The 18065-nt window shown below is 40.5% G+C and overlaps 1 protein-coding gene across 1 annotated transcript in view; it reads right to left on the bottom strand.

Annotated features, from left to right (window-relative positions):
• ADARB2 (adenosine deaminase RNA specific B2 (inactive)) overlaps positions 1 to 18065 on the bottom strand; it is a 305396-nt gene that overhangs the window by 49224 nt on the left and 238107 nt on the right. The window contains exon 4 of the mRNA XM_066200443.1: positions 10826 to 10940. Within this exon, the coding sequence (XP_066056540.1) occupies positions 10826 to 10940 (115 nt within the window). The remainder of the gene's footprint in view (positions 1 to 10825; positions 10941 to 18065) is intronic.

The following is an 18065-nucleotide window of genomic DNA, read 5'->3' as shown; positions in this document are numbered from 1 at the left end:
GAAGACCTGTAGACAGCCAGAGGAAGTAAACTTTTCTACACTGTGGAGAAATGCTTGTAAGAAGATTTCTCCTCCAAGCAGCAAAATACTGCTCAGAATTCCCCAAATCGTGAAGAGGGCAAGCAGAACAAATCTAGGGCCTTTACATTTTTTCCCCCTTATGTTTAAATGTCTCCAGATAATTTTTTTTCCAGCTTTTTTGTCCACAATTAAGGATAATTGTGTCAATGTTAGTATATTCAAGGATGGTCATTTTGCCTTGAGCTGAACTATTACACACAGAAAGCAAACAGAGCTGTTTTCCCTATGTGACCTCCCAAAACACCAGGCCTGCAGCCACAGAGCTTGCAACAGAAACAATTCAGAAAGATGTTGACAGAAGAGAGAGTAAGCAAGCAAAAATACGAAGGTTTGCTCAGCAGATAAGCTGGATCTGGAGAACTGGCTGACATCTTATGGACTATGGTTATGAGCTGGGGTTTAAGTCACTTATAGCCATAAACACAAAATGCCCACACCAATCTGCTTGGTGACACAGCTCTACCAATGAAACAAGTGAGTTTTGGCTAGTCTAGTCAATGCTTCCACTAATTTTAAGAGTTGCTCTTCTAGTGGGCTATGATCATTAGGACCTTCCATAAGAATGAGTTTGTAGCCTTGCATATTTTTGTGTTGGAAAAGGAAAATCAAAATCAGGAGGTAATTGCAAGAGGTGTAGACTGCTACCTTCAATCAGCAAACTGAATCACACTGGCTGTGTATCAGAGAACTGTGAAATTCAGTGAGCCTAATTCACACAGAACAGGATGGAGTTTACAACTGCTAATGCCAGAATACAACTGGGATCACACTTTGGTTTCTCAGCAGTTGGCACGACATGTAGAGAAGCACCAGTCAGTATGCAAGTGACTATTGCACTGCATGTTTTAGATCCTGCTAGTGGTAGTAAAATCTATCTTCCTTTTTAGCATGACACCGTGAAGACAGCTCATTGCCTGAAATATATTAATTTTAAATTAGAAAAAAAATAATCAGAAAAATCAGGTTTGATTAATTAAGAAAACCCACACTTCTTTTATTGGGTGGGAGTCAACTTACACAAAATGCAATGCAGTAAAAAGGAAAGCCAGAAATAATGATAGTGTAACATCAGCCCTTCTGAATAATTCATGGGATACAATTTCATGTTATTTTAAATGGTGCTGCTTGTCTCTCTGATAAGCAATAATTTTATGCTCTTCCTTTACCTTTTTTAACAAATCAGTCAAAAGGATTGTCTATTGTTATCTGAAAAAAAGTGTATTTGGAATAATTTTCAAGGCAGCTTAATTGAGCTTTGATCACAGAGGAGGGGTTTTTTTTTTTTTTAATACACTCTACTCACAGCTGAATAAGTTCAGGTTTCCATTTCAGGTTTATTTAGAGAAGGAAAATTTCTTGATGTTACACAGAACTGACAAGTCCTGCATTATTTTCTCTTATCTTCTTCCCTGGCAGCCCTATCACATTCTTAGAATGGCTTTAATTTTGTAATAAGAGATAGTCAAGACAGGAAAGGGCAGTGATGCTGGAAAAGCTGCCTGCAGGGATGTGCTGTGGGCACAGTCCTGCACCCCACTGTCCCAAGGCAGATCCTTGTGCCTTGTGGGCACTGCTGCTGGCCATCCCAGGAGTGGGCAAAGTCCCACAGAAAATACAGCCAAAGGGGCAAAGGGTTCTTCTCCTCATCTTCTCCCTCAAAAAAAGGGAACAAAACAGGAAAAGGACACATTTCTTTGGAAACTGAAACCATTGCCCCTGTATGTTAGTGCTTACATGAGGGGTAGGTCTACGGTTAGAAGTGAGGGATGTGTTTGCCCAGGTCCATCAGTCCATTTTCCCCACAACTTGGTGATGCATCTACAATCCCCTCTACTCTGAGGCTTCAAGAGGAGCGAAATCAAGATGCAAGTGCAAGGAGGGAGCTGAGGATTGAGGGGCTGGTGTGTGGCATGGTGTACCTTGCTCTTCAGTTTTGATGCAGGATATGCACTCCTGACACAGGGAGCTCTGCTGTCCCCAGCTCTGCATGGAGAACAAAACCACAGTCATGACTAAAAAAAAAAAAAAAATAATAAAAAATGTGTAGCCACAAGAGAAGAACTGTGCACAGCAGGAATGATTAATAGTATGCATATATCAATTCACAGTATGCATTTATCTGCCAGCCATTAAGACTGCTGCAGCTCATTTTTTTTCTCTCCATTTTCTATTGAACTTGTAGTAGCAATTGTGGTAATTTCAGTGACAAACAGGAACCTGGGACTTGAGTGAGCACCCTGGCTGTAACCCCTAGCTCACATGGATGTCCCAAAGAACACCCCTGGGGTGGATGGGAGTAGCTGATGTGAAGTAGCTACACTAAAATATGGGAAGAAAGAAGCATGTTGAGGGCTTAGGAAACAGAATAGCAGAAGTCTGAACAAAAGGCAGACACAGAGCTAGCAAATAATAGGAACAAAGAAGTGGCTAGCAGTGAGGTTACAGATGTTTAGGGGTATAAATGGAACAGTCTTTGAAACACTGGAGTTGCACAGGGATTTCCTTTGCTTACATCAAAATGAGGGTTATGTGTAACTGAATATATTGTATTTCTGTGGAAAGAGACGGTGTAGAGGGGGCCTCTGAGAGCCTCATATTTTCATCCCTTATTAATGTGTTGAGTAATCCTCCCTCTGACTGTGCTGCCTAGGGAAAGCAATTCTTTCCAGAGCTCTTCATCTTCATCAGTGAAGGAGCAGGGTCAGAGTCACAGTCCCCTCTACCCTGATCTCTGACCCTGCTGTGCTGGAAGCAAGAGCCAGGGTATTGTCTGAGAGTGGCTGTGGCACTCCTTTCACAGCCGGGCATAGTCAATTTTGCCCAAACCCACAGGGGTGGGGAGGGGTAGGGGAGAGCACTTGTAAATGAGTTCCAAATTCAATTCCTCCAAAACAAAAATCCCTTTCTGACACAAGCCCATTTTGTACTGTTTGATCACATCATCGGATGCCTGAGAAAGGATTCTTGTGCTAATCCATTTTGCAAGATATTTTTGTGCAGGCCTTTTGAATTAAACCTCATTCAAAAGGTGGCTTTCCAGTCCGGAAATTAATGGTGAGGGGGTTGCCCAAGTGGATGGGAATCAAACAACAAAGGCAAGACTGCTGGGGGCTGCAGAGAAGAGTGACCCAGCAGGACAGAGTACAAACATTGAATATGCAAACTATGAACATGGTGTGTTTTTCTGAGTATCTGAAAGGTACAACCACCAAAGAGAGAAGTGGGCACTAAATTTAGAGCAGCAGAACTGAGGTCCTGAGATGACTTCAAAGAAAATAAAAGTCAGGCTGAATAACTGGTGAAAATTATTAACAATGAGATCCATTAGGCTAGAATGGTCTCCCAAGGTACCGTTGAAAGCCCCATTGTTAATTGATTAATTTAAAACTAGACTGGAAAGAGCACTTGGGAACAATCTTACGCTTGCAGGGAAATGTACTGGACAATTTAGTGGTCTCTCCCAGTTCAAATTTCTATGGTCCATTCTTCCCTCCCCTCAATGGACCAAAAGGATGAAATTCCATCAGCTTTGCTTCTGAGGAGTGTGGAAGGAGACAGTGCTGTGTTTGTGAGCACCAGTGCCCTTTACCTTTCCTTCCTTTCCTCAACATGGGCTTTGGAAATGCAGAGAGGGAGGAGGGTCACTCAGTCCAGGCCCCTGCATACTTCACCCCCATCCCATATACTTGAGGATTTTTTTATAAAATCTAAATTCACAGTAGCAAAATCAAAGTTTCTTGAGGGTTTTTTCCTTCTATGTAAATTTGAATACTGTTTTTCTCCTCAGGAAGAGAACTTGCACATAATTCTTCATTTTAAAGCAGGACTGAACTGCACTTTCCAGCCATGTCCTGACTGCAGATATCTTGTGTTTCTCTAATAAATGTTGTGCCACTGCTATCTGAGCGTTAAGTAAATTGACAGTTTCAGATGCTAGTAAGATTCTAAATTGCAGTGAGAAAGAATGAAATCCTGAACATGAATTTTGACACTTAAGTGCAGGAGGAACTTAATTTTATGTGGGATATTTTTTTAATTTTTTGTTTTTAATTCTTTGGTGTGCTTGCTTCTAAAAAGATCTTCCTATGTGTTTTACTAGGTGGGTAAAGTGAAAGCAATGGTTGCCAAGCCTTTATTCACCGAAGAAATTTCTTTTTTTAGGGTGAGATGCACTCCTGGTATTGACATTGGGACAGCTTCCAGTTTGCCTTATCACAGAGCAGAATGAAAGTCTGACCTTGCCAACTCTTAGCTTGACACACTTAGGAAACAGAAGTGCCTATTTTTAATTTCCATGTTTTATGCTAATTATTATACCCATCCTTGTGCCCAATGCAATTATATGTGACACAGAGCCAGGGCCTTGTCTGCATCCAGGCTTCGAGAGGTGTTTCAGTCAGAAAAATACTTTCAGCAGCAGGAATGGAAAACTAAATCCAGAGATGTAAATGTTTAGGGAGGTAAAAAGGCTCAGTGTCTGAGAGGAGATGGGAACCAGAGTAAGGAGCGGGCAAAGTGGGGAGCTGAAGCTGCCCAGAAGCCAGCAGTACAATGTGCTGGAGACACCTACAGCTGCTCCAGCGGGTGGAAAATGAGGGACTCAATTCCCTTCCCAGTTGGGTCATTTTCCTGTGGAAGTGCCTGAAACTGCTGATAGGAAAGAGGTGTTTTGTCCTCTTCTTTCTGAACCTGTGCCACCAAGCAGCTAAGAGGATGGAATTAGGTTAGACAGTAACAGCAATGAGAGGCTTTGTGTGTGCAGGTTGGGGTGCTCATGTCCACAAGTGAAGCTCTGGTTCTGTACTCACTCCCAGCTGGTCCATGCATTTCTCCCTGCTTTTTTATGCAAAACATATAAGCTGGCCTGGAGAATTGTCCCTGAACCTGTTTTTTTTCTTACTCTGTGCAAGGCTGCAGGATTGTGTCCCATCTCATATTTTTTGTTTCAAAGTAACCTGTCTTCAACTACCTTCTGTTCCTTAGCCCTTATTTAACAGAAATGATGAAGAAACCTCAAAGCTGCTCTTGTAGGGGGATGAATGCCTAAACTCACAATGCTTATACACATTTTAATAGAAGAGATGCCTCTGGCGGGGCCAGGTTTAACTGCGAAACCTCAAATGTCCTTTGAGCTGGAATTTGGAAACCTAAGTCTTGAGCTGTAGGAATATGAAATCATGCCCATTATAGGTGCACATTACAAAATCCAAGAATAGAGTTGCAGCTGTGGAAGAGGGGTAGTCTTATGGAGTTCAAAACTATTTAGAGAGAATCTGAAGATTATTGGTTTAGGGTTTATAAGCAGAGGAAAACAGATTTCTGAGAATGAGTGACTTATATGGTTCCTAAGTACATAGTTATTTACCTATTTTAAAATATTTTGAGAAAAACTGTCATCTACTGGTGAAGTGTCAACCTTGACATAGGTAAGAAGTAAATAATGTTTACGAGAATGTCACATGACTTTGTGCCATGTCCTTACAAGCATCAGGCAGCAGTAGGTGAAGAGACTTTCTGAGATCTTCAAAAGGATGCCAGCAGTTTGGGCACCCAATTTTGATTTCAGAAGTTTCAATTCTCATTGAATCTCACTGGGACCAGGCTTTTTTTAGCATCCATCTAACTATGCAAATCGGATCTGGGAGCCTAATTTTCTCCTGTGCCTCTCTTCCTGAAGGAATCTGCTCTTGACACTAATCTGTAAATCATTCACATTTTCTCTAACTCGTTTGGCTACTTGAGTTCAGCATGGGATAGAGCAGGTCGATACTCTACATATGGCCTGAATGTTCTACTATATCCTACCATATTCTACTGCTTTGCAACTTTCCTGCTCATATTAAGAACTAGAAGTCAATTGGACAGCAGTATTTCTGATTGTGCTTAAATGTCAGGGTTTGTGAATCTTAATGTGACTGTAGAGATCCATGGAGACATATTGTCAACTTTACTTTTTTCTGTTATTCCACTTAACAATAATTAAGATCCATTCCATGAATATGGATGATAATTTCCCATCTTTTCTCACAGCATGAAATTTCTGTTTAGGGCTCTTTTGTCCAGTTCATCTTTATTTCACACAAGATAACTGAGAAGACCTCGTAATTTGCTTTTAACATCAAAATGATTGTCAGCCTTCAAAAAAAATATAGAAGAGAGAAAATCGTAGCAAGACATCAACTTATAATCTTTTTCTATGAGTGTTACACTGCTGTGAAAAGGACTGAACTTTCTTAATGCTTCATTTTTAACAGAAAGCATGATAAAAAGTTCCTATCAGTATTTAAACTGCTAAGATTTGTCAAACACAAATGGGAAAATTGTGTTTAAATAGCAGTTTCATTTTGTCCCTAATGATTATAGGAGGTGGTGTTTTTTTTTTTGTTTTTTTTTTTTTTTTTTTTTTTTTTTTTTTTTTTTTTTTTTTTTGGCAAAGAGAATGTCAGCTATAATAGATCATCTCTTTACTGAATGACAGGAATTCTTTACTGTGCCTGGCGACGATTTCAGGTAGAGCAAAGGCCAAACTCTGTCTGTGGTGCCAAAAAACTGTGAATGCCACCAGCCTCTAGATCACAGCACTCAGTGTGAGGCTCACACCTCCCACCCTGCTATCCCCTGCCCTGGGACTTGATTCTTCCCAGCTCTGGGGGACAAGCAGCAGTGCCACACTGTCCCCTCAGTGCCCTGTGTGCTGGTAAAGGTGACCACCCTGCCTGGTGACCCGTGGTGGGATCACAGGGGCTCCTCCTGTCACCCCACAGTCTGTGACTCTGGGCATTGGGCCCGGAGGGATGTGACAGTGCTCTGGTTTTGCTTTTGTTACCTTGGGTTAGAAAATAGTAGCTTGCTTGCCCTTCATTTCTTCAAATGTATCAACTGACATAACAATAACAACAATACTGAAAACTACTTCTCCCTGAAAACTTTTCAATAGAAAGAGACAGCAGACCAGTGAGTCAAAATAAAACGTCCAAATTGCACCTGAGAGACAGAAGGATGGGGAGCTGGTGGGTCATCTTTCCCTGACAAGAAACATCAAGAAACAGCTGCTGTTGAAATGCAGTATTGGTTGATCCTGGCCAAGAGCCAAACACCCACACAGCCTCTTGCTCATTCCACACCCCTGTGGAACTGGGAAGAAACAGAAGGAAGGCAAGACTAATGGATCGATATAAGGATAGTTTATGGTTGCTTAGCAAGACAGATGCCATAAACCCAGTTATGTCCCCCTTCTCTCTCCCCAAATTTTTACTGTTGAGCACAGTGTCCCGTGGCAAGAAATACTCCCTCCATCAGCTGAGGACACCTGTCCTGTCTATGTCCCCTCTCAGCCTCTTGCTCACCTCCAGCCTACTTGTTGGGGACAGGGATAGGAGAGAGAAAGTCTTGACCCTTTGCAAGCGCAGTCCAGCAATAGCCAAAATGTTGGCGTTATCAGCCGCGTTTTAGCCACTAATGCAAAATATGAGGAGGGAATTTAACTCCTTGCACCACATGATGCAAGTTCTGAGCTGATGGCTTGTGTTTGACATGGTGTTATCCAGAATGTCTTTTCCTCAGGTGAACTGATGTTCTTAATTTACCATGTGTGAATTCATCATGTCTCCAGAGAAATCAGCAGTTCTGCTGTGGAGAGTCAATGTGCAGTAAAGCATAGGTCCTCATATGAATGTTACACTACAATACCAAGCATACTTACTGTTCTACTTAAAGATAGTCTCTGGATTATACCTTGCTGTATGTGGAAGATTTGAATGCACTTCTCTTACTTATGTCTTGCTCGTTAAACAATTTTTCTTAGAATTGATCAAACAATTTTTCATAGAACAATCTTCCTGAGTGTGTTTCAACAAAATTAGGATATGTTAGAGGACTGGAAGATTTAAAATACTTTATAACATTATACATTGTAATTATTAAATAATTGAGTTAAATGCTTCAATCTTTTGAAACATTTAGTTCAAGATCAGTTATGTGAGTTTTTTTAGTTGTTATTACATTCAATTATTGTATTACATAAGATAAGATCACATCAGCTGGTATCTAGCTGGTAAATTGCTCCTGCCTAGGCCAATATTTTCAAGATTATCTTGATTTCTGCTAATCAAATGTTTTGAAAACTTACTTTCACAAAAAAGCATGGAGATTTTAACTGTCATCACAATTTAGAGCAAAGTATTTCTAAATGCTTTGGACTGCCTGTTTCACTGACTAGAAATTTATTACTGCAGAACATTCTCAGTCTGTCAATAACATAATTTTCCACATTTTTTTTTCTTTCTTACACATTGGAATTTGCCCCAGGTGCTACAGCATAAGTCAATTACAGTGGCCAAATGTAACTCTCTTTGGTTTCCCTGGGAAATTGAAATGACAGAAAAAATGTCAAAGTTCAGAAAAAGAAAACCAATCTAGCACACTTCTATTTTGTCTGTAGAGATCTTGCATTATCTTAACAGCAGTTATCACAGAGTCCCATTGTGCTTTTTACTGGCTTTGACTGAAAACTGTACAAGCACTGATAAATCTGCTTCTAGTCAGGATGACATTAAATTGAAATGAAGGTAAAAACAAATCAGTTTTTGTCACTTATGGTGCTGAATGCAAAAGACATTTCCAGATTTGTTTTTGTTGTGTCATTAGTAAATTGTTTGCAGAGATCTAAGACGGCTTCTGCCCATTTTTTTTTTTTTTTTGTTAAAAATACAGGGAATTGGTACTCATTTGAGTGCTTGATGTGGAAAATCTGCCTGTGCCATCTTTGAAAAGTGTGTGTTGAGGTCCTTGCTACTTCTGGGAATGATGGTGAAGAAGAGACCACAAATCTACAACTTTAGTACAGCAAATAATGACACAAATGGCAGATGATTCATCTTGCCTTGGTTGGCTGAGATTCTTGTGCTGGAAAGAACTCAAATCATCCTGGAGAATATACTAAGATAAGGCTATTTCTAGCTTTGCAACTTCTGTGAATCACCTTATATCTGCAAGTTTCTTTTCTGGGTTCCACAAAACCAGTGAGATATTGACAAATTGGATAGCTGACAGATTGAACAAATTCACAAGAGGGAATTCAGAATTGAATTTGTGAATGTAAGTAAAATTATACTTTTTCTTAATGCTGACTAAGATGAAATATGAAACACAAATTTGTAAAATCCTACAAAGGGCATGGGACCCACCAAAAGAAACAAACAACATAAGGACACTTTCAGCCCTTCCCTAAAGAAGAGACATAGACAGCCCCAACTGCCCAGAAAGGCTAAGGAAGTCTGGAAGTGCCCTTTTCTTCCTCTAGCACTGCATGCACTCAGCAGTCATGACTTTGGGAATTATGACTCCTTCCAGTGTCCATTCTTCTCATATATTGTGGGCCTTTATTCTGCTTCTTTGGACATGTAGAAATAAGGCTGCAGTGGCTCAATCATGCTTTATAAAGCTGGTCTAGACCTGGGCTAAAGAATGTAGGAGTAGTTCCTTCGCAAAGTAGGATGAAATTCCTACAGACATGTCTTACAATTCTTACACTGAGCTAGTGTAACCTCCCCTGTGCTCTCCCTCTAAATGTTAAAGCAACAGTTCTTGGCTCCTGTAGCTTAGTTTCTTACAAAAAGTATATTTAAACATTCTTCCTTGTGCTTCTGCTTGGAAAGTGCTCCTCTAAATTAACTACAGCACTTTGTTTAAATCTGATGAGAGCCACAGTCCAGAAATCTGACAATGACAAAGCAGCTGTTATGCTGGGTCTAGTGTGCATCTTTCACATCCCAAAGTCAATCACACTTCCTTTCTACTTCCCTTCATACTGAATATGATTGCTTATTCTTTTCACATCAGAAAGGAGATGCTCAACACAGAAATCTTATCTGCATTTAGGCTCTGTGTTTGGAAAAGATCCATCAGAAAATCCTGTCTCCATTCTGCTGTCTTGCAATATTCACAACTGTCCCTATTGAATCTAGCTAATGTAATTGATGAAAGGAAGGCATGAGACAAGCCTGGATGAATTATATATGCCTCTCCCTCTGAGCTTATCCTCTCGTTTCTGTACTGGACCCACAGCTCCATGTGTCAGAGTGAGAATGAAGTTTATGGAAGTATCTCCATTGCTGACATCCTCATAAATGCTGAGGTGCCCCAACTGAGGGGTGCTTACGAAGAAAGACAATCTATGCAACCATTCCATCAAAGATTTCCATGTAGTATGTGTCAATCAGTTGAGTCCTAACAGGAGTGAATGCCAAATTTTGGCCCTGCTGGTAAATATAAGTATTTCCCATGGCTAGAGAAGAGCAGAACTAAAATTACACATCCTCTGGGTTTGTTTCTTTTGACTGGAAAGCACTTTTGTTTCTGTTGCCAGTCTAAAAGTTTATGGCAGCTTTGTATAACAAGAACTTGGTGTTTCCAGACCTATGAAAATAATTAATAAATAATAATACTTTTATTGATAACTAACTCTCTCCCCCATTTGTAAGGAAATGAAAAATCAGAGAGGGCTGCATTTTTTCCTGTAAACAATAGGATGTAGCAACATATTTATGAATAAAGCTTCAACTCTGTTGCCAATATTTTTGTGTGAACTTACTTGAGGTGTAAATATTTAATGCTTCTTTCACTGCATTACTATTCATTTTTCTGTGTGGGAGTAAAGTCATCCTTCAGTATTGTGAACCAGGTAAATAATGTATTACTTAGTCATGAAAAATGCCAGAGGAAAATAAATGAGAGGATATCTTACCTTTGGTCATCACAATGCCTGCAAGGGTTTTGTGGCGTGCATGCATGGAAGTGAAATTGTCTGTCAGTTCCTGGAACTTCTGTGCAACCATTTGGTATACGGAGTCAGCAAAATCCTGAAAGAGACAGTCAGAAAATTTTTTTTCACTTCTTTGATTGAGGAACCTGGGCAGTTCTGCAGATTAGCCACCTAATATCAGCTGCTGAGAGGTCCACTTTAGAATTAAACTCCATCTATCTGAGCAAAGATAAAACTAGTATCCCTCCTTCAACTTCCTAAATCATCCTCAGAAATGGCAAAATTACCTGCATGAAAGTTGACACCCATATTGACTAGGACTGGGGGTAAAGGGAGAAGATTTAGAGGCTGAACCTTTTTCCAGTTTCTTAAGACATTGGTCCAGCACCAGTTCACAGGAACTGAAAGCACTTTATTATAGTAAGCTAAAGAGGTGGACCGGTGTCCTATAAAACCATTTATTTCTGTGAACCCACTGAAAATTTCCATCAGTCCACTGAAGACTGAGAGCTGAGTTGAGGGCTGGTTTATCAGTAAAAACCACCTACTTCTGCATTCAAAGTGAGTTTTTAGTGACTTACAGCTACTAAGGCAAAGCAATCAGCTCAGGAATCTGCCAGAGGAGCACCATGATCGGTCCTGCTTCTACCTCGACAGGCACTGGGATGACGGGGAATTTTTACTTCTGTATCCTACTGAAGATCTTGCTTGCAGTTCATGGGTGTGCAATAGTCTGGGAAGGACTCCTCCCACACTAGACCCATGTCTCCTTCTGAGCATGGCATCTTTTCTGAAAGGTCAAATTTTCCCATGGACTGGTCACTGGAGAGGTGTGGCCTGAACCCTCAGGTACAAATGAGTCCAATCACCAGGGAGAGTCTTAGGAAGCTGGTTACTAAAACACAGCAGGTTAAAAAGGTCTAAAAAGTGAATTCTGTAGACTCTGCATGAATGACCATAAACCTAAACCAGCTCTCGTGCTCCTGAGAACACCATGACTTGGAATGATTCCCTGCTGCAATGTTTGGTATCTTTTCATTTACTTAATCTCTGCTCTTTTTTTTTTTGCACTAAGCCTCTCAAGCATACATTAGAGATAAATCAGTGGAACACTCTTTGTGAGCATGAGCTGTTCTTAAAGGGCTTTGCAAGTCTGAACATAAAAAAGTAACATCCAAAGGATTTTTTTTTTCAGACATCTGATTTCTTGTAGAGAACCAAGCTGTAACTACAAATCCTTCTGGAAGCAGCTCCTGGGAGCTGGAGCTTACTCTGGGGTGCTAACAGAGACCTCCAGAAACCTGGCTAGCCCCAAGTCACTGTGCCTTTGTAGGGAAAAGTGGCTCAACCAAACAACAATTCCATTTTTTTTTCTGGTGTTGGGATATGCTACCTGGGGGAGGTCCTGGAAAAACAGGCCCCCTTTACTTCACCTGGTTTCATTAAGTGTGGTCATGGCACGCACAGAGGAGACCCTGAGTGTGATACACAACTTCCCTCACCCTGAAACATCCACAGCCATGTGGAAATAAGGAAATGTATTTAAGAAGATCATATTCATTCTTTTCCTCCCCAAACTGTTAATGGTGATGAAAAAAGGTTGGTGTAATCCAGTGTTTTAAATTGGGAGAACACACAGCTATTTTTCAGAGGAAAGCAGGTTCTAACTCACAAATATCAGCAATGCTACTGTCATTAAGTGCCTCTGCAGGCTGTACACCATATGTTTCTGCAGTTTGTTGTGGAAATTCAGCTTAATTTTAAAACATTATTATGGCAAGTATAAAAAATCTAATTAAATAAAACATAACAACACTCAGGCAAACCCCTTTTCATAAAACCTGGAATATTTATTCTGTGTACAATCCTTGTAAGTGATTGCAATTTGCTCAAATACATAGAGGATAGGATTTCTTTGACACAATAATTTTTCTTTGTTTCTCTAAACCTAGCTTTCCAAGGTACTGTTCTGGGAACAAACGATTTGCCCAAAATACAGTTTAATATAACACAGAATAAAATACGCTGTCTTGTTGCAGAAGAAGAAAACAGGCATATAAAGCCTTTCTGGGAGACACATGCAAAATTCCACACTAGAATTAGATGAAAACTAAGAAAAATTATCAAGAACAGTTTGACAGTTCCTAAATGGAATTTCACTTTCACTGCATTTATACTTCTTCTAATCTAATTGTCCACAATCACCATGTGAGCGAGGTACTGCTCATACAGTGCTTCTGAAGGATGAATTTTGGGTCAATTCTCATTTGTCAAGCATCAAGGCACCCTTGTGATATAAATGCAATTATAGTCGCTTTACAGATGAATGAGTGAAGGCACTAAAAGGGTGAGGGACTGGTCCAGGGGAATAGCACAGAGCTGGGCACAGCCAGGTGTTCTGATTTCCTGATGCTCTGGTTAAGTGCTCAGTGCTGGAACACTGCCTGTCTTTCATAATATGAAAGTTTGTTTCTCAACTTGTTTTCCCTGCTGAAGAGTGACTTCATCCATAATGGAAAACTAAAGTGTATTTGCAGAACTGATATAACTGGGCCCCATATGGTGGACTGAAAAATCTGATCAGCTTTATTTAGACTAGAAAGACAGAGGGGGGGAAGAGTATCTCAATAAAAAATATCTGCACCATCATTTAAAAAAAGAATCAAATCATAAATTTCATCTGCTGCAGTACTGCAGTCCAATCCATGTCTGCATTTCTAGTGTACCCTCCAAATCTGCATCCCAGGGCATTTTGCGCTCATTAAGAGTTAATTAGCTCAGAGGCACATACAATTCCTAAAAGAATAATTTTAAAAATGCTAAACAGAACAAATAACTTTTAACTTTGGATTTAGAAATTCCCCATAGTCAGAGCTTTCTTTACTTCATTTGGCAGTAGGTTCCAAAGCCAGAGAGCAAAGAGACTCACTAAAGGCGAAATAACGACATGACTTCAGATAACATTTAAGGGCGATAAGAAATTCGGCATTTGCTGATCTTGAGGAGTGACCTGGGACATTAAAGAACAGGAAATCCATTAAATATGAAGTCTCTTAGCTAAAATAAGTCAGGCGAATATTTTCTTGTCTTGATTCCATTGCCTAAAAGGTTGCCAGTGAAACTAATGGAGGCAAAGGAGTAACAAAGATGAATACATATAGGATGCTGGAAAAACAACCAAGAAGAGTGTCTAATCTGAGAGGTCATTTCCAGGATATCATATTGCCCTAAATTTTCAAATGGATATTCCAAAATAAAATGGAAAGGAGGAAAAGGAGCAGTTTATTTTTTCAGATGGAGAAAAATAAGGAAGAGGTGCACGGCTCAGTCCCATAAGAGGTTTGATACCCTGAAGATTACTCCTTGTAGTGCAGCATTAATTTCAGAGCTTTGAATAATCTGGTCCTGTGAGTTTGCCCAGTGGCAGAGCTGAGTGTGGCATTGGGCTCCTCACCTACACCCATCCATGCAGCACCTTGCCTTCCCTCTAGCACACACCAGAGCAGCTGTTTGGTTTGACCTAGTTCTGTGAAATGAAATCAGTGACAGCATTTCTGCCTATTCAGAGCCTTTAGACTGGTTCTCAATGCTTCTTAGGAAACATTAACTGGTAACAGACATATCTAATGCACACAGGACAGATATGGTGGAGATAAGAGTAGCTCGATTTACCCCTGCTCAGTGTAGAACCACAGATTTCATTCCAGATATTCTCCAGCTTTACTTATAAACAATAATACTAGACTACTAAAAGATACATATCCAGATGGTTATTCCTGAGGGGATATAAACCAGTAAAAATCCAACTACTTACGGCTATTGTGAGTCTTGTTGAACTTCTAGGATCCAGACTAGGCTATATTATCTGCCATCAGAAGTAACTTATAAACCATATGCAAAAGTAACGGTTCTTTTCTTCTATCAAAACAATCTCAGAGAAAAGTTGTGTTTGGTGATACCACAGTTCCTACTGCCAGATATGAGTGAAAATAAAAGTCTCCATCTGGAGTAAATACAAGAGCCAAATACATCTTGGCAGCTTCTGAACAGCTATCAGGTTGGTAGAAGAAAAAGGGAAAATTTCCAAAGATGAGGGAAAAATATAAGTAGAAACTTACCTTGTGAAAGAGAAATTCAGTGCAAGTACAAGAGGTGCATGCAATTGCTCTGATCATGTAATAGCAGAAAAATTGCAGCTCGGGACAGGGGGACTGGGGTAAAGAAACTAAAAAGATGTGGACAGTTAGAAACTTGATTTTTTTTTTTTTTTTTTATTCAAATATACATGGGAGAATAAATCCTCAAATGCTTCTTGCTGAACCCAGGAGGGACTTATGCCTAGGGGTTTAATCCCCTTGGAACACTGGGGTAAAAACCACCACTGAAGCCAGTGGAAATATTCCTGAGTTATGGATGTTCCAGACAAGGCTCAAGTGGCAGGGACGGGAGCTCAAGTGTGCCCATACCCTGACCAGGCAGGGTGAGCTCCATCACTCTGGCCTTGGGTGGATGTTGGGAGTAAAAACCATGACTCAAGGGAAGAACTGACCTTCAAGGTGCTGAGTCTTTTTAAAATCCCCTGCTTTGATTTGCCTGCTATCAAGATATTTTCATAATTCCTCACATATATTCTTCTGTATAAAAAATAATTGTCTCAGAAATAAATGTCAAGTCTTGTGAATACAGTGAGTGATACAAGTAAGGCAAAGAAAAGACTGCTTGACCTCCATCCATGGGCAAAAATGCCCTAGGTTGCACCCAAACCTTGAACATTGCCTAAATGCCCTCTGCCTCTGACGGAAACAAGATTCTTGCTCAGGCAGCTGGCAGAAAAAAGAAAACATAATGCTGAATTGTTCACTGAGAGATCCTACAGTACTTAACGAGCTGTATTTTAACTTATACAAGGAGTCTGGAAAGATGAAAAATAGACGTCATTACTATTAAAACTGCACTGTGTTGTCTGAAGTATTCATCTGTCCTTGATTACTATATCAAATAACTTGTGTTATTCACAAAGGAAAATCAAACTTTAGATCACAACATTACAGAACCAAAAACTTTTAGGGATTTCTCAGCACTAATATTTCAAATGGTATAAATAATTAAATGTGTTCAAGTTTGCAATGGGAGTCTTCAGGGTAAAACTGACATTCAACAGGAATAGCAAGGATATTAAAATCAATAGATTATAAAGCAGAAAGCCTTTAGTAAACATTTTCTATTGAAATCCTGTCTTAGGGTTTATAGGGTTGAAATATCAAAAAGGTTAGATTTGCATATGGATGGGAAGAAATATTCTACTATACAGATATCACTAAGGGCTCTGTTTTTGCTGTCTCCCAAGTACTTTATTTCCAGAATCTCACTGACATTCGGGGGCTGAATGTTGAACACGATGAATGGGGATCAGGTTGAATTAAGTTCACAACTCTCTTCACAGATAAAAGGAGTTGCACACCTAGTTCTTTTCACTGTCTGAGAGGGGAAACACACACTCATTGACAGTGGGAGTTGGTATGTTTTTCCTGCAGAGAACTCTCACTGTCTGAATGGGAGGGGAGGAAAACACAGCACAGAGATCAGTCCTGAAGAGCTGCTCCTGGTCAGGGTGTATAGCAAATTGCTACACAACACATTTTTTTCCCAGGCTTGTAAACAAGTTTGCTGTAGTTAGTTGGAGATTCATTGAGAAGTGATTGTACCCTCAAGTCAATGAATTAGTCAGGATCTTCCCAGGTACTACATCATCTTCAAGATGCAGCCTTGAGCAGAGAAATAGCTGAGGGTCGTGGATTGTCCTCCATCATCAGTCTTCTGAAATCAGTTTAGTGCCAGGGGCTCCCCCAGCACAGTCGGGAGCACTGAACAAGGACCCAGAGGAATGGAGGGGCAAGATGACCTGTGGACAGAAGGAAGGAAGGAAGGGAGGAAGGGAGGAAGGAAGGAAGGCAGCCGGTCACAGGCAGGGTGCTGGAGGCTGGGCTCATTCCTTGCTCTCCTCCCTGGTGGCCTTGGTGCAAACCACTTGCTTTTCTATAAGCCCTCTTAATCCAGAGGTAAAAGGGGACAATTTTTACCCACCTTTCAGGGAAAGTGTGAGCCAAATGGCACTGTCAATGATGACACTCTCTAAGTAGAGTCAGACAAGGACTTCTAAAGCCAGACTGGAGGCTGCAGTCCACAGCCTATCATAACTCAGCCTTCCTTCAGCATGTGCAGGCATTTGCAGATTATTACTCAAAGAATAAGGCTCTGCCAGGGAATTCATCGTGGTTCTTTCCTTGAGATGTGCAGTAATTATTTCTCTCTGATCATAACTCCTACAGTATTGATCATTATGTCTAGTTCTGGTTTACCCCTCAGGGTCAGCGTATATGGGCTTTGTTTTATCTTAGATGGCCGTGATTTTACTTTGTCTGGCTCTATGTTTCATTTTAGCTGAACGTGCTGATATATCCTGTGTACATCCTGATTCAGAGAAATCTTCTCAGTCATGCTTTTTAGAGGGGGATGGGGCGTGTGCTGCATGGGCTGCATGTGGCAGCAGCTGGGTACACATTTCCACATGGAGCTTTTAATGAAATCTCCAATAAAGCACTTCTGACACTAAGTATCCTCACAGTTTTCTTATCAAGATTGATGAGGAAGATCAACTGATCCTATTGATTCAGTCAAAAGAATCACTTTCACCACCCTCTCCCATATGTTCATGATCCTATTACAAATGTTTTAGCTACATATGATGCTGAGCTACTTCAACGAATTTCTTATTTCTGTGATGATCAAGTGTCCCAAATTTGCTCTGCATTTATGAAGGCTCCTCAGTGGCTTAGCTGACCTGGGCTGACTTGGCCAGCTTGTCCAGACTGTGCAATTGGCTCCTGGGCTCAGAGTGATTATTTGCTGTCTACTTCCCTCTCCTCCCTCACCCTGGCTGGAGGCTGATTGCTCTGCTAATTTCCCAGGCCCCACAAAACATATTTGCCTCCACGCTGTTGCTTCTATCATTAGTGATCATTTACTAAATATCAGCACTGTGCTGGCTGCTGTGTGAAGCACACTTTGAACATAGTCCCTGTGTGGCAGACAGAAGAATGATGAAACGCCCCAAAAGATTCAATAATGGGATTAAAAAAAGAGAATTCCTTCTCTCACCCATTTTTCTTTTGTGCCTCACAGTAATCTTAGGGCTTTATGGAAATGATGGCACTGGAGGTGG

This window comes from Chamaea fasciata, unplaced genomic scaffold (genome assembly GCF_029207755.1).
Source record: "Chamaea fasciata isolate MVZ Bird 193981 ecotype frontalis unplaced genomic scaffold, bChaFas1.0.hap1 SCAF_1, whole genome shotgun sequence".
Classification (NCBI taxonomy): domain Eukaryota; kingdom Metazoa; phylum Chordata; class Aves; order Passeriformes; family Sylviidae; genus Chamaea; species Chamaea fasciata.
This window is presented reverse-complemented; position numbering and strand designations above follow the sequence as displayed.